The sequence below is a fragment of the Silene latifolia genome, chromosome 2 (genome assembly GCF_048544455.1).
Source record: "Silene latifolia isolate original U9 population chromosome 2, ASM4854445v1, whole genome shotgun sequence".
NCBI classification, from domain to species: Eukaryota; Viridiplantae; Streptophyta; class Magnoliopsida; order Caryophyllales; family Caryophyllaceae; genus Silene; species Silene latifolia.
In genome coordinates, this window is record NC_133527.1 from 95,310,640 (window position 1) to 95,326,518 (window position 15,879).

General features: G+C 41.5%; 1 protein-coding gene across 1 annotated transcript; it reads left to right on the forward strand.

The window, feature by feature from the left end:
* The first annotated feature begins 638 nt into the window (after positions 1 to 638).
* Positions 639 to 14,828, forward strand: LOC141641106 (uncharacterized). Its single transcript, XM_074449783.1, has 6 exons — positions 639 to 701; positions 803 to 1,011; positions 1,094 to 1,220; positions 1,343 to 1,435; positions 1,851 to 1,931; positions 14,508 to 14,828. Exons 1-6 carry the CDS (start codon positions 639 to 641, stop codon positions 14,826 to 14,828), a joined length of 894 nt encoding a protein of 297 aa, XP_074305884.1.
* Positions 14,829 to 15,879: the final 1,051 nt, after the last annotated feature.

The following is a 15,879-nucleotide window of genomic DNA, read 5'->3' on the forward strand; positions in this document are numbered from 1 at the left end:
TAGGTGCAATTGGGGGGTTACTATTTCTTCTCTTGATGACAACGAATACTATGGTATAGTTGAAGATATCTTTGAAATTAGTTATAGTGGACGTGACCGAGCTTATAAAACTGTCTTATTCAAGGTTGACTGGAAGGATAATTCTGTGGCTGGAATGAGAGTACATGAACAATACAAGCTTGTAGAAGTGAATCGTACTAGAACATACTCTAAGTATGATCCATTTATACTTGCACATCAGGCTCATCAAGTGTATTTTGCTACTTATCCAAGCACAACAAATGATAGAAATCAAAATGCGTGGTGTGCAATCTTTAAGACAAAGGCACGGTCACAAGTTGATACAACTTTTTTCCAAGAAGAAAACGTTTCAAATGAAACGCTTTTGTCTCCACCTGATGAAATCAACTATGAGCATGAGAATAAAGATGGTGAAGACATGAAAGAGGAAGAATATTATGATGTGGAAGAGAGACTGCCGGGGGAGGATGAAGCGGAGGAGGAGGAGGAGGAGAGAAGGGAAGAAGAGGAGGAGAGGAGGGGGGTAGATGAGGTGAGGAGGAGAAGGGAGGAGGAGAAAAGGAGGAAGGACGAGGGGTTTGGAGATGAAGATGATTATGATGATGATGATGACGATGATGAGGATGAGGAAGAGGATGGGGATGAGGACGAGGGGTTTGAAGATGAAGATGATTAAATTGGTATAATTTTGTATTCCTCAATAGTAAATTATTAAAATTTAGAAGTCTGTATAATTTTCATTTATCATTATTTGTGTTAATTTTTATTTGTATTACTGCAGATGGCTGGAGCAGGTCGAGGTAGGAAGCGTGGAGGCGGCTCAGGAGGAGGACAGAGTACGCGTCCGGAGCAGGAGGAGGAGTTTGTGCAGGAGGATCCGATGCAGACAGGCGGTGACGGTGAGGAGACTGACGCTACCGACGAGCCAGCACGGGTGCCGATACGGTACACTTCGGATCATCGGATGATTCTTGAGCCGACGGGATTATGGTAAGTTTTATTCTTTATTAGTCTACTATTTTTATATCTTTTTTTTTTTTTTGGTAATTTTACATATTCAAAATAAATGCAGGTTTATGGACGATTGCGTGATACGAGGTGTCACGAAAAGCACGAAGACTAATTTCGTGGGTCCAATTCCTACATCGTGGACACAAGCTTCTCATGCACAAAGAGAGGCGTGGTTCAATAACTTTCGGGTATATATTTTCCGTAATTCTTTGTTTTAGAAACCAAATAATTAATTTTGATAAATTTTTTAAGAACCAAGGTTATACTTTTATTTTATACTAATATGAAACTTTGTCGCTTTTTTTTGTAGTTATCATTTGCTTGGTCACCGTCTCAAGAACAGAATGTCCGTATCAGGTACAATGACGTCGGTACTCGACGATATCGGAACGTGATTTGGAAGGTAGTTAGGCGCCCAAAGGAACCAGACCACATGAAAGGTATTTAATTAACTTGTTTTGTTATTTGTATTAATTAGCTTATACTCTCTTATATTATAAATAATATCAGTAACTTATTAGTTATGATTTCATATGTGTAAATGCAGGTGACAAGTATGAAGGCTTAATAATGCATACCAAAAGTGAAGCTTTTCAGAAGAAGTCCAAGCAAGCATCCCTCAACAAAAGAGGAGGAAAGGAAGACGCCGTGAACGAGCCTACTCATTACGCGGGTTCACGATCGTTCTGGAATCGTATGTTGGGTGTAAGTACTTTGTCTATTATGTCACACTTTTTTTTTGTTTTCAATGCAACATGTTTATTTTATGTTAGATTTTTTGTTGATTTTATAACATGTATGTTTTTTTTTTCATTCAGAGAGGAAAGAAGAAGTCACAAATTGATTGCGACGGTGAAATCAAGCTTTTCGACACGCATTCCAGAGTTGACCACAAAGGGGTTAGAACTTGGACTAAGCCAAAAGACAAGCAATTATATGTAAGTTTTCCGTAACACTTAATTTTTGTTAATTTATTCTCTTTTAAAATGTCGTATATAAGGTGGTTACCATATTAACTTACAACCATTTGTTTAATATTGTAGGAAGCATTTGAACGAGAAAAAGCCGCCAATCCAGAAAGACCGGACAATGACATATGGTATGAGTTGGTGGATGCCTTCAAGAAAGGGCACGTGTATGGTACCGGAAGTTCAACACCGGCTTTCTATGAGAAAACGCGTAGAAGATCGACTTCAACAATTCCCAGCAACAAGTATCAACCGGGAATTATTAGTCAACTTCAAAGTCAAATAAGAGACCGTGATGAACGTGATGCCAAACGTGATGAAGAACTTGCCAAACGTGATAAAGAATTCCGCCAAATGAAGGAAAGAATGGAAATGTTTGAGACTTGGTGGCAAGGTTGTAACCCCGGACCTAGACCCAACTACGATCCAAATGATCCGCATGGTCCACATGGGGGGAGTGGAGCCGGTGTTGGCTTCCAAGTAAGATGATTTTAGCACGTAAGCTTGTAAAACTTGAACTTTCGACTTGAACATTAGAATACCTTAGCTTGTAAAACTTTCATTTTTAATATATGAAATGAAGTTTGAGAAAATGGGAGGTGTTGGGTTGAAGTGTATGGTGTTGTGTGTGTTGAAATTTGGGATGTATGGTGTTGTGGAACATCGGTTTGTATGCAGGTTGTAAATATTTGGTTAGCAATGAAAACGAAAAAAACCACCAAAACATACAGTGGCTTTGGCGACTGAATTGAGATTTGGCGACTGAAATTCAGTCGCCAATTTGGCGACTGATTCAAGGTAGTCGCCAAAATGGCGATTGAATTGCACTCGCCAAATACCAAATCAGTCGCCAAATTACCTCAGCCAAACTGGCTACGTCACCCAAAAAAGGCGACTGAATTGGCATTTGGCGACTGCAATTCAGTCGCGAATTTCGCGACTACCTTGAATCAGTCGGCAATTTGGCGACTAACCAATCAATCGCCATTTTTGGCATTTGGCGAGTGATTTTTCAGTCGCCAAATTTGGCGACCGACTTTAGTCGCCAAAGCTAGAAAAGGCGACTAAGGTCCGCGACTGACGTTTGGCGACTGATTTCAGTCGCCAAATTGATTTTGGCGACTGATTTCAGTCACCAAAATCAGTCGCCTGTTTTAATTCATTTTGTAGTGGTTCACGGGCTAATTAAAGCCCACGCCAGCCAAAACCACTCGATCGAGTAGTCTGAAACCACTCGATCGAGCATTTCTTCAAAATATCTACTCGATCGAGTAAAATTGTTACTCGATCGAGTAACCTCAATTTCCAGCACTTCTTGATCGAGTAAAATATTACTCGATCGACCATTCTTAGCTATAGAAACCACTTGATCGAGTGGTTAAACAGCTCGATCGAGTATTCTTCCTTCAAATCAGCTCAAACTCGTGACCGACTGCCTCGTAAACCATTTCTTCACACATCCCAATGCGAGGTCTCGCTCTGAAAAATAACGCCTCCTCAAAATGCATGCAAAAAGGACAAAAATGGTACGATTCCACTACTTTCGCGTTCATTTCTACAAAACGGACAAAACGAACCAAAGTAGCCAATTCGGGGGCAAAATGCAATATAAACACTACGAAAGTACATTGAAATACGTGCTAAAATAGGCAAAAAAGACTATACAAAATGCACATATCAACAGTTATGCTGATTCACCTTTCATAGACGAAATAGCAAAGGTGGACTTGCCCAAAAAATTTGTGGGCCCGTCTATAAAAATCTATGATGGACTACAGATCCGCAAAATCATGTGGCCCTTTACAAACAAAAAAATGTTAGCAGCATCCTGTAATACTCCGTATTTATGAGTCTTGGGGTACTCTATCGAGTAGGCCTTACTCTGTCGAGTAAGGGAGTTTTGCGAAATAAAATAGTTTCTGACCTGTTGGGTACTCGATCGAGTAACTAGGGTACTCGATCGAGTAAGGGGGCACTCGATCGAGTACCTTAGCTACTCGATCGAGTAACCGGTTTACGGGGGCTGTTTTGTCGGGTTTTGTTAATAATGCGATTAAAGTATAAAACACTTCCGTCATTGTTTCCAAATCACTTTTCCAAAACCTAAATTTCTGTTTAAGAGAGAAAGCAAACAAGTTCATCTTCTTAATCGCATTCTTAGCAATTCCGAGTCCGAGACGGTCGAGTTCTTGTCGTTGTTTATACCGTTGAGTTCCTTGCGTCGAGGGTAAGATCTATGTACCCTTTTTATTGTCTTTCCTTTGATTTGGTTAAACCCTAATTTTGGCATTGGGGGTTTTTATGATTTGTTATGGTTAGATTGTGATTATGTGATTATGTGATAGGAGAAGGATTTGTAAAGGAGAGGTTTTGAGACAAATTTTGCTCGATCGTCGATGATTGTGTTGCTTTCCGGTAGGATTTCTACTCGGTATTAGTCCCATAATGGGATATTGGTGATATGTTGTAATTGGATGTTTGATATAATAATTGTATTGTGATTGTGGTTGTGATTGTTGTTGATTGGTCCTCGAGATGCGTTCTCGGCTGAGTGGGGTCACTTGCGGGAGTGGCTTCACGCCCTAGTTTCGCCCTTCGTGGAACCCGCCACGGAAGGGGATGTGCACATTAATGGACAGGGTTATCGCTCGGTATGATGAGCGGAGCTTAGGTGGGAACGGCTGCGGTCCCCCACTGGCAGGGCTGGTCCAGTGGACAGTCAGTGATGGAGATGTTTGGAGTTGGGTTGGTTGTGTATGTGTGACAGTTAAGCTGTCTGCTTATCTTATTGTGACATGTATGTTAATTGTGTGATTAGTACTAACCCCGTTTAAATGTTTTAAAAACTGTGGTGATCCATTCGGGGTGGTGAGCGCGATTGCTTGCGGTATATCTTGGATACGCGTGGGATCTAGCTGGGGATGGAGTCATCACATATCAGAGTCTTTAGTCTTCCGCTGTGTTTGTTAGGACAGTTCCTTTCAGTTGGTTTATAGTTTGAGAATAGTTGTATTTTGCTTACAGTTGGTTTTTTAATGTAATCACTTAAACTTATTTAATAAAGTATGTTTCTTCATTGTCTTATGATTATCATGCCTCGGGTAACCGAGATGGTGGCATCCTTATACCTGAGTGGTCCTGGTAAGGCACTTGGAGAATGGGGGTGTTACAAATGGTATCAGAGCGACGATCCTGAAACCTGTAACCAATGAATCTAAATAATCTAGGGAGTCAATTAAAATGAACCCGGGGTAAAGGTTGTAGGAGCTAATGCAAAGGCTTGGGAGACGTCCTAAAGTCGCGAACTCGCCCTACGATTTTGAACCGGTCACCATGGGATATGAGTCGGGATCGCTATGTGTTTATTTTGTGAATTGTGTAACAATATGGTGATGTGTGGCATGTATAAGGGTGATTTTTTATGCTGTTGGTTGAAAGCATGTTGGATGATACTTGGTTTACCATGTTGATTGGAATAGTTGGAAAAGTATGTGAGAATGACGAATGATGTGGTGGAAAAAGGAAATAGTTTATATGTGATGAATAATGATGTGTAGGATGAATGATTTATAATGAGGCAATCCTAATAACATGTGGATAGGGGGTGTGATAAGATTTGTTTTCATAGTTTTGTTTGCGTAAAGCTATATATTAAGTTCGTATAATTGTCTACTATCGTATCATATGCGCTTGTTAGCTGAAGTATGTGATTGAACTAGATGAATTGATTGGAAAAGATGAAGTGGCAATTTCGTAAGGATATGAATTTCTTGATTATGGAAGTGTTTATGTGATGAAGTGGATTTGTAGTATTAGCAACATGGAAATAGGATTTGTGGTGTATGGGTGTGGTTTGTGTCATGAAAAGTTATGAAAATTAAAAATATGCGGGTGATACATGATTGAAAGTTGAATGTTATATGAGCATGATAGATGGTAATGTTTGGCTTTTGGTAAGTAGTAACATGAAGAATAGAGGTTCAATGATATGTGTTTTGTATAACAAATTGGATGAAAAGCATGATGGTTGTTTATAATGTGGCACATGATAACACGAAGTAGATTATTATGTTGATTGTATGAGGAGTCGCGCAGATTTGAATGCATAGTTAATCATAATGTTGAAATAATAATGAATGCATAGTACGTTGGGGGAATGGGAGATAACATGCGGGTAGTATTCACGAGTCTACATGATTCGATCGAGTGTTGTCGTTATTTTGACCAGAATCGTGTTTTTGGGCACTCGATCGAGTACCTCGGGCACTCGATCGAGTATGGGGTCACTCGATCGAGTAGCCTGGCTACTCGGTCGAGTAAGTCAGAGATCAGAAGGTCTGTTTGGGTTCTGGAGTCGGGGCACTCGATCGAGCATGTTGGGCACTCGATCGAGTAGCCTCAACTCGATCGAGTAAGTTCTGGTACTCGATCGAGTGGGGTCTGTGCAGGTCATATGCGTGTTTCGGGTCATATGTTTATCTTTTTTTTGACATTCGTTGCATATTACGTTTAATCCAAAGGTGTTGTATTACTTCTTTATGCATTGTTTTACGTATGTGTTGGTCCTGAAGCGTAAGTTACCCAATCTTATGATGTAAAGAGTGGCACTTATGATGAATATGAGTTCGGTGGGGAGGACATAAGTTATATGTGATTATGATAGATGGTGGAAAAAGAAAAGGGAAGATTGGTATAGTTTATTGAGGCATAGAGCACATTTTGCGAGACGGGATGAGTGATATGATTGTGTGTTGAGTAATGTAAAAGTAAGAGAATATGGGCAAGGGATGATGTGAGTATAATGAACGTGAGAATAAAAAGATTGAAAAGTAAGGATACGGATAGTGGCAGCTTGAGATGTGTAAAGAATTATGGAGGGAGATGGTTAGAAATAGAGTTGAGTAAGGATATATGTAGTGAAAGTGCGTTTTAAAGGAGTTGAGAAGAGTAGTATATAGTGAACTTTGTGAAGACATGTCGCGAGGTGGATTTGGGAGATTTGGTTTATTAAGAGATGAAACTACTGTGTAATTTCCTTGGGCAATTAATGGTACAAAAGGAATTCTGATTTCTAGAGAGGTACAAAGGAGATGCAATTGTTAGAACAGTGAACGTTGATTTTATGGATAAACTAGAGGCAAGGGTGATTAATGGCATAATAAGATAATAGTTATGGTAAGAAAGAGTGAGATGATATCGATATGAAATAATGGGATTTGAGTTTTGGAGCAATGAAAAGATAATCGGAGCACTAAAGAGTTAGATAGAAGTAATAAGGAGCTGAGCTATTAATGGTATTTTTGAGTATAACGAGAAAAGAAGGATAAAAGTAAGTTGAGAAAAAGTTCACCGGAGTTATGTGACATAAAGTAAGGAATCGTCGAGATGTATGATACTATCAAGGGTAAGTAAGTTAATAGTTATACAGAAGTTTCAGGACAACATGATTAATCATGAGTTTCGAGGAATTAAGGGAGTATGAAGTTGGTGGAGTATTTGCACGATACGAGATTTTTGGTGGAGAGTTAGATGATGATACAATTAAGGATAGTATTGGGAAGAATGTTGAGGTAATTTTGTTAATGGATTGGATGTTCGTTATTTGGGATGTCAACCAAAGATAGGAAACAAATCGTGATGTTTAGAGATGAGTGTAAGAGGTTTGATGCCCGGACAGCGGTAGTGTTATGGTTTGTGACTAGTGGTTAAGGGTAATGGTATATTAGAAAGGTAAAAATTCTAAAGAGGTTGATTTTGCAGAGACCAGGTTGATAAGTACAGTTATGAAAGAGTATAAGATGTGGTTATATGAGGCGGTTGTTAGTAGTTGAGCATTAATGGTGTGGCTACATTTGGCAGAGGTTGATGGATATGCGAAAGGGAGAATATGTTATGAGGTGTATACGAGTTAAGCTCGGGCGACAGGTAACCTATGTTGAATGGTAACTTACATGATCAGGATTGACTAGTTGGTTGTGATTACGGGTCTATGATATGTGTAAATGTTTGTGTGAGGTTCTGACCTCACAAGAAGTGGTATGGTGTGATAATTATAAAGTTGTTTTATGAATGTTCTGTAATATATAGGTTGGACACGGTAATTTAATTGAATAATATCCAAAAAGGTAATAATTTGATTCATTTGACATGGCTAGTTATAATTTTATGTGTATTAATAACACATGTGTATTCCGTGAAATGGTAGAGATGATGTTCATGAGATGTTTATCTGTTTATCCATATAATATGTTGCGTGGTGATTTAATAAAGTGGATTTGAGTAAGTTTTCTTGTCGAGAAGTTATGCTCGATCGGTGTTTATGGGAATCGTATGCGATTGTGATGTCTATCGGTGTGGTTGTGGTGCCTCGGGTGGTGATCCGGGCACGGTACATAATGTTGTGATGCGGGTATTTTCGCACTACGGTGTGGCTGTTGGTGGCGGTGTTGTGATGCCGTCACCGGTTGTGGTGGAATAGGCAGGATGATTATGATTCGAGTTTCGAAAGTGCATACCAGTTATTCATAGTTTGTTGTTTTGTTTGATGTTGCTCCCTGCGAGTTTCAGTTTCTGCAGAAAGACAGTTGTCTTGTTTATTGATGTTTTCTTTACCAAGTTACGTTGGGAATGAGGGTATAGTATGATATGAAATAGACTCGTATATGTTTTCGTTGTTGTCATGGTATAGTGATGTTCTATTGATGGGACACGGTTGTGAGAGGTTATTCTGATAATTTTGATCTTGTTCTAGATAAGGCTTTAGTAGACATGGTAATGACAAGTGGTCCGTAGATCATGTGTGGTAATGATCTGAAAGCTGCAGGTGGTTCATAATCTTTTGTTGGGACAGTGAGTGTAGGGTGTTGGGGGAATTAGTGTCATATTAGGTTATGTATGAGTCTTGCGGTAATGAAGGAAAGAACTGGAGGATCCAGTGTGAGTGTACGTAACGAGTGTGGATCGTGAGTTATGCGTTTGGGAGATAGGTGCTTTATATAGAGAGGTATGTCATGTTGCGGTAATGTGGAAAAGTGGAAGTTTTGGGTTAAGATAACGATTCTGAGGTATAGGTTAGGTGGTGTGACGAATGAGTTGAGGTATGAGGAATGTTTAAGTAAGAGAGCCTTGGATATATGCATGGCGAGTGTTTAGATTATAAGTGGTTATCTTTGACATGCGGTGGTGATGAGGATAATGACACTATATAGCTAGGATTTAGTATTAGTGAGTTACGAGGACGTAACATTTGTCTTAAGAGGAGTAGGATGCGATAAAAGAGAGTTTCATGGTGGTGCATGTTGTAATATAATTGGAAGTGGAGTGTTAGCGTCGCGTAAAGGAGGGATTTGTTTTGTGGATGATACTTATAAAAGGCCATGGCCGTGCTTGTAGTAGTGTGATGCTTCGAAGTGTGAGAATATTTTATATAGTGTTGTGATTGGAGGATGGTGTTATGAGTCCGAGTAAACTTCGAGGACGAAGTTCCTTTTAAGGGTGGTAGAATGTAACATTCCGTTTGATGTTATGAGTATTTTGGTAGTGTATGGAGTTAGTGTTGAGAGAGATATAATGGAGTGGATACGATATCGTGAGCCATGTTGTGGAGGTAGGAATAGTTAGTGGAGTTGGTGTTACGAGTTCATGTTTGGGTTGGAGTTTTGTTTTGAGTTCTTAGTCACGTTTTTGTGTCTTGATCGAGTTAGTATGTTTGTTTTCATGTATGGGTTGAACTTCGGGGACGAAGTTCTTTTTAAGGAGGGAAGACCGTAATACTCCGTATTTATGAGTCTTGGGGTACTCTATCGAGTAGGTCTTACTCGTCGAGTAAGGGAGTTTTGCGAAATAAAATAGTTTCGACTGTTGGGTACTCGATCGAGTAACTAGGGTACTCGATCGAGTAAGGGGGTACTCGATCGAGTACCTTAGCTACTCGATCGAGTAGCCGGTTTCTGAGGCTGTTTTGTCGGGTTTTGTTAATAATGCGATTAAAGTATAAAACACTTCCGTCATTGTTTCCAAATCACTTTTCCAAAACCTAAATTTCTGTTTAAGAGAGAAAGCAAACAAGTTCATCTTCTTAATCACATTCTTAGCAATTCCGGAGTTCGAGACGGTCGATTCTTGTCGTTGTTTATACCGTTGAGTTCCTTGCGTCGAGGGTAAGATCTATGTACCCTTTTTATTGTCTTTCCTTTGATTTGGTTAAACCCTAATTTTGGGATTTGGGGTTTTTATGATTTGTTATGGTTAGATTGTGATTATGTGATTATGTGATAGGAGAAGGATTTGTAAAGGAGAGGTTTTGAGGCAATTTTGCTAGATCGTCGATGATTGTGTTGCTTTCCAGGTAGGATTTCCTACTCAGTATTAGTCCCATAATAGGATATTGGTGATGTGTTGTAATTGGATGTTTGATATAATAATTGTATTGTGATTGTGGTTGTGATTGTTGTTGATTGGTTCTCGAGATGCGTTCTCGGGTGAGTGGGGTCACTTGCGGGAGTGGCTTCACGCCCTAGTTTCGCCCTTCGTGGAACCCGCCACGGAAGGGGATGTGCACATTAATGGACAGGGGTTATCGCTCGGTATGATGAGCGGAGCTTAGGTGTGGGACGGCTGCGGTCCCCCACTGGCGGGCTAGTCCAAAGTGGGCGATCGATGATGGAGATGTTTGGAGTTGGGTTGGTTGTGTATGTGTGTGACATTAAGCTGTCTGCTTATCTTATTGTGACATGTATGTTAATTGTGTGATTAATCTTGACCCGTTTAAATGTTTTAAAAATGTGGTGATCCATTCGGGGTGGTGAGCGATTGCTTGCGGTATATCTTGGATACGCGTGGGATCTAGGGGGGGATGGAGTCATCACATATCGAGTGTTTAGTCTTCCATTGTGTTTGTTAGGACAGTTCCTTTCAGTTGGTTTATAGTTTGAGAACAGTTGTATTTTGCTTACAGTTGGTTTTGTAATGGAATCACTTAAACTTATTTAATAAAGTATGTTTCTTCATTGTCTTATGATTATCATGCCTCGGGTAACCGAGATGGTGGCATCCTTATACCTGAGTGGTCCTGGTAAGGCACTTGGAGTATGGGGGTGTTACACATCCATTCCCAGCGAGTTCAGACAAGTTTGCATGTGTAAGGGATTTGGAACAACCCTAACCGACCCTGCCTTACAGTGGTGCATCAACTTGCCAACTGGGAGCATCCATTCTTTTGCTAATCTGATCAACAACTTCAACCAGCAGTTTGCGAGTAGCAGGGAGTTAGAGAAGCAATCCAGTGATCTTTACAGGATTACACAGAATCCTGATGAAACTCTCAGGACATTCCTTGCAAGATTCAACAAAGAAAAAGTCTATATTCCCAGGTGTGACGTTGGAACAACAGTGGAGGCATTCAGACAGGGGTTGCTACCTCATAGTGACTTGTACAACGAGGTCACTAAGTATCCCTGCCATACCTTCAAAGATGTCCAGGCCAAAACCCTTGCTTTTATCAGGCTGGAAGAAGATAAGAGCTACAAACTCGGAACATCTAGTGGACCAAAAGACTATGAAAAAGGCAACATGAAGAGCAAAAGCAACATGAAGAACAATAAAGGAAACAATTACAGACCTACTCCATATTTGAAATACCACATATTTTATTATCGACGGAGCGAGATTTTATTATTTAATGGTAGCGTAAAGGTAATTAAATCATGTTTTATGGTAATGGTAAAAGCGTAAAAGTAAATGATTAATTCATATCGCAAGATGAGTCGGGTTTATAGTTGAGTGGCATTTTTGGGTCAAGGTGTCATAGCCCATTTACCCACTTACCCATTTACCATTTTACCTCACCAAAACCCTAAATCAAACCCTAATACAACTATAAAACCCTATTCCCCCTCCCTACCGTCATTTTCACATCACCAACATCAACCCCTTTTCCTTCCACGTTTCAAGCCTTCTACACGGCCAACGAGCGCACGCTGGTGAGTGTGGAGGGAGTAGGGTCTGCCGTGAGTCCAGGGAAGCCGTTGTTAGTGGGACGTGGGTGGCTGTCTTCTTGGCCGGAAAAGCACGGGTCGGCGACGGCCGTCATAGGTAAGGTTCTCTGTTTTTCTTTTTGTCACGATAAATTGATCCGAGTTGTGCGTTGTGTAGGGTCCATTGTGGTGGTCGTCGGGGTGTGGAACATGTTACTGGTGGTGAGTCGAGTCGGTGGTGGTAGGTAGGGTGGTTGTCGTTCTTTGTGGGTGGTTGCAGTGGTGGTGTTTAGGTGTCGGGGTTGGTTGGGTGTTTTTGGTTGCATTTCGGACATAGGGTAAAGGGGTGGCACCACCGTGGACTCGGGGAGGTCGAATCGGTGGTGCCACGTGTGTCGGGTCACCTTTCTACGGTGGTGTCGGGGGTGGTGGTTGGTAAGCGGGAGGGGTTGTGTCGTGGTGGCGGGCGGGTTAAAAGGGGGTTTTTTGTGGGTATTGGTGGCGGTGGGTGTAAACGGGGGTGTTTGGTGGTGGTGGTTCTGACCACCGGCGTGGGTCGACCACGTTGGTGGTGGTGGGAGGGGACCAGGCCAGGACACTGTGTCGAGCCTGGTGGTCGGCGGTGAGGATTGGTGGTTGAGGGGTGAGTTGTGACGGGTTGAAAAGGGGGGTGTGCGTGTGTCGGGTTGTGTGTTGTTTTTGGGTTATTTTTGTTACGGGTTTTATTTTAATAAGTCGGGAATATGTATATTTCTATTATTTACATTATTAGTGTAATTATTAAGTTAATATTAAGTAGCGGTGACGGAATATTATATTTAAGTTTTTAAGTCGGGATTTTATTTCGGGAAGGTTACTATTTTTAGTAACCTGCTATTTTTGGTAATTGTTATTATGGAAACTTCCCATTTTAGGAAACTTTCAATTTTGGGTAACTTATATTTTTAGTAACTTCTAAATTGGGAAAGTTTCTACTAATAGTAACTCTTGATTATGGGAACGGGAATAGTTAAGTGAATTAATTATGTTATATATATGTTTAGGTGGCGAGTTTCGGGTGGAGTACTTCTGATCTGCAGTTAGCTTATCACCGCTATTTGAGGTAGGGGAATACACTTGACTTGATATAGTATTATGTGACTGGATTGACTAAATCGGTGATTTACATGTTATAATATGAATTTCTGATTTCATTCCGTTAAGTACTATTGTTGAACTGTTTTATTATATTATTACATTGGAGTTGGTGGAGGTGGTGATGATGACGTTGTGATAAGGCCCAGGCGGGTTCTGCAGGACTTGCCCTGGTGTCCTCAACAAGAGTGGCGATCGGCTACGGTCGATATTTATAGTCTACCGGGGATCGGTATGGCTGGGTTGTCCGGGTTATGAGTTGTGATGGCGGTGGTGGTGATGGAGGAGCATGTGTTTTATGTTACTGTTTATTGTATTACCTACTCAGCTTCGTGGCTGACCCCGTGTATTCGTGTACGCCTGTGATGATCCAATTATTGGGGAGCAGATTGACAAGTATTCAGAGACTGATGGGAGCTGGCCGGGAAGAGAGCTTGGATGACTGACTTAGTGCCTAGCCCACCTTAGTCTTTTTAGTAGTTTTATCAGACTTATCTTTTAGTCGTATTTGGAGACTTTGTTTTAATTTCAGTTGTAATTTCACTATAAACATTATAATAAAGTCTTGTGTTTCTTTCCTTTGTTATCTACTTGCCTCGGGTTTCGAGATGGTAACACCATCATTTATCTGAGGAGTCCTAGTTCAGGCCCTTAAATAAATGGGGGTGTTACAAAGTGGTATCAGAGCGAACGATCCTCAGGCCTAAACCAATGAATCTAATGAATGTAGGAAGAGTCAAATAAAATGAACCCCGGGATAGAACTGTTAGGAGCACACTAAAGGCAAGGGATGAGTTAGGGGCCCCCTCACACCGAACCATTGGCCCTCTCGGTTTGACCCGGTACCTTGAGATCATACGAGAGAAAAGGGTAGAGTAGGAAAGTTGTGTGATATTGAACATGAAAAACTATTCCATGATGTGAGAATTAGGCAAGGTGATATACTGTTAGTATAAGTATACATGTGTTTAATTGTGATTCGGAGGCAAGAATTGGCATAATAATGAAGTAAGATATTTATATATATGATGCTTAAGATTTTAAGATGGATGTTATGTCTAGTGATATGCGGTTATGTGATCCCTGAACCATGTTAGCTAGATATGTAGGGTAGGAGATGATTAGGATTGACTAAGTAATTCTAGTGTTGCAGGGAACATCACTAACTCTCTTAATTTTTATAGACATGCCTCCGAGAAGGGATACCGCTGCTAATGACATCCAAGCGGAGTTGGATAGGCTCCGAGCTGAGAATGAGGCCCTAAAGGCCAAACGATTGGATCCGGGAAAGATGAGTACCATTGTGGCAAGGCATAACCCCACAATATTCACTAGAGTGGGGAACCACAGTTGCTGGGGGAATGGTGTAGAGAATTCACCAATCTGTTTGAACTGTTAGCATGTCCGGAAGAGCTGCAGGTGGATCAAGCTGCCCACTATCTTAGGGCCACGGCCGGTGACCGTGGACCAGAACAAGGTGGAGATACGAGAGGTTGCTAGGGATCTTGAGACGGGACATGTATCTTGGTTGGAATTTCAAGAGCTTTTGAAGAATGAGTTTATGCCCGAGTTCCAAAAAGCCAAACTACGGGAGGAGTTTGACACCTTCAAGATGACAGAAGATATGACCGTGGAGGCTTATCATCGGAAATTTCGGCAGTTATCCTCATACATTGATGAGTTTGGGCAGAATGAGGCTATGCTGGCTATGAAGTTTTAGCGGGGACTCACTATGGACATCAAGAAGAGGCTCACAGCAGCTCCACCCACTACAGTTCAGGACATTTACTTGAGGGCTGGTGCTGCTGAAAGACTCTCGGAACGGATCAAGGCGATAAGAAAGGCAAGGCCGAGAAAAGGAAGCTGGAGACCACAAGCGATATCTTCGGGGCAAAGAAGCGAGTTCGGGCAGATATGGCGGGTACTCCACTAACGGTGCCCCAGGGGGTATGAGAGCTCGAGTGGAGGCGGCCAGGGCACCAAATGAGGAGGTAGCTCGGGGATTACTTGTTTTGGCTGTGGAAAGACAGACACAAGAGATTTGAATGCCGATCATCCGGGGCGAATCGATCTGTGGATACAGGGCACCTATGTCCGGTTCGATGGCTCACGTTCGGTGGGGTGCAGGTATAACGATTATCGCACACCTATGTCGGCTATGGGGAGGTGCAAGGTCCGGAGCTAGTAACGATTACCAAGGAAGCTACAACAACTACCGAACCGTAACCAGCAGAGTCAGCAGAGTGGGAGCACCAACTTTCAGAAGACTGCAAATGAAGGGAACAAACAGACAGGAACAGCTTCTTCAAGTCAGAGTGGGGCTAAGTCCAGCGGCAAGCTCTTTTCCATGGGCAAGGAGGCAGCTATGAATGACGCTCATGTGGTGACTGGTACATTTCCTGTTAACTCTAAACCCACCTTTGTGTTGTTTGATTCCGGAGCTACACATTCTTTTATATCTGCGGAACATGCCGAGTCTTAAGCCTTAAGTCATATGATAGAATTGTCGATTCGGTAGTTGTACCTTCTGGGAGTCGGTGTCTTGTGATAAAGTCTACACTGGGGTACCAATCCAGATCGGAGAGGTTGTGTTTCACTGTGACCTTATAGAGTTTCCCTTGGGGGGTTTTGAGGTGATTCTGGGGATGGACTGGTTAGGGAAATACAAAGCTTTTATCGACTGCTATCAGAAGAAAATCTCTTTGAGGGGACCTAAGGGAACTAGGGTGTCTTATAAGGGGTATGTGGTCAAGCCAAGAGTCAAATTCATA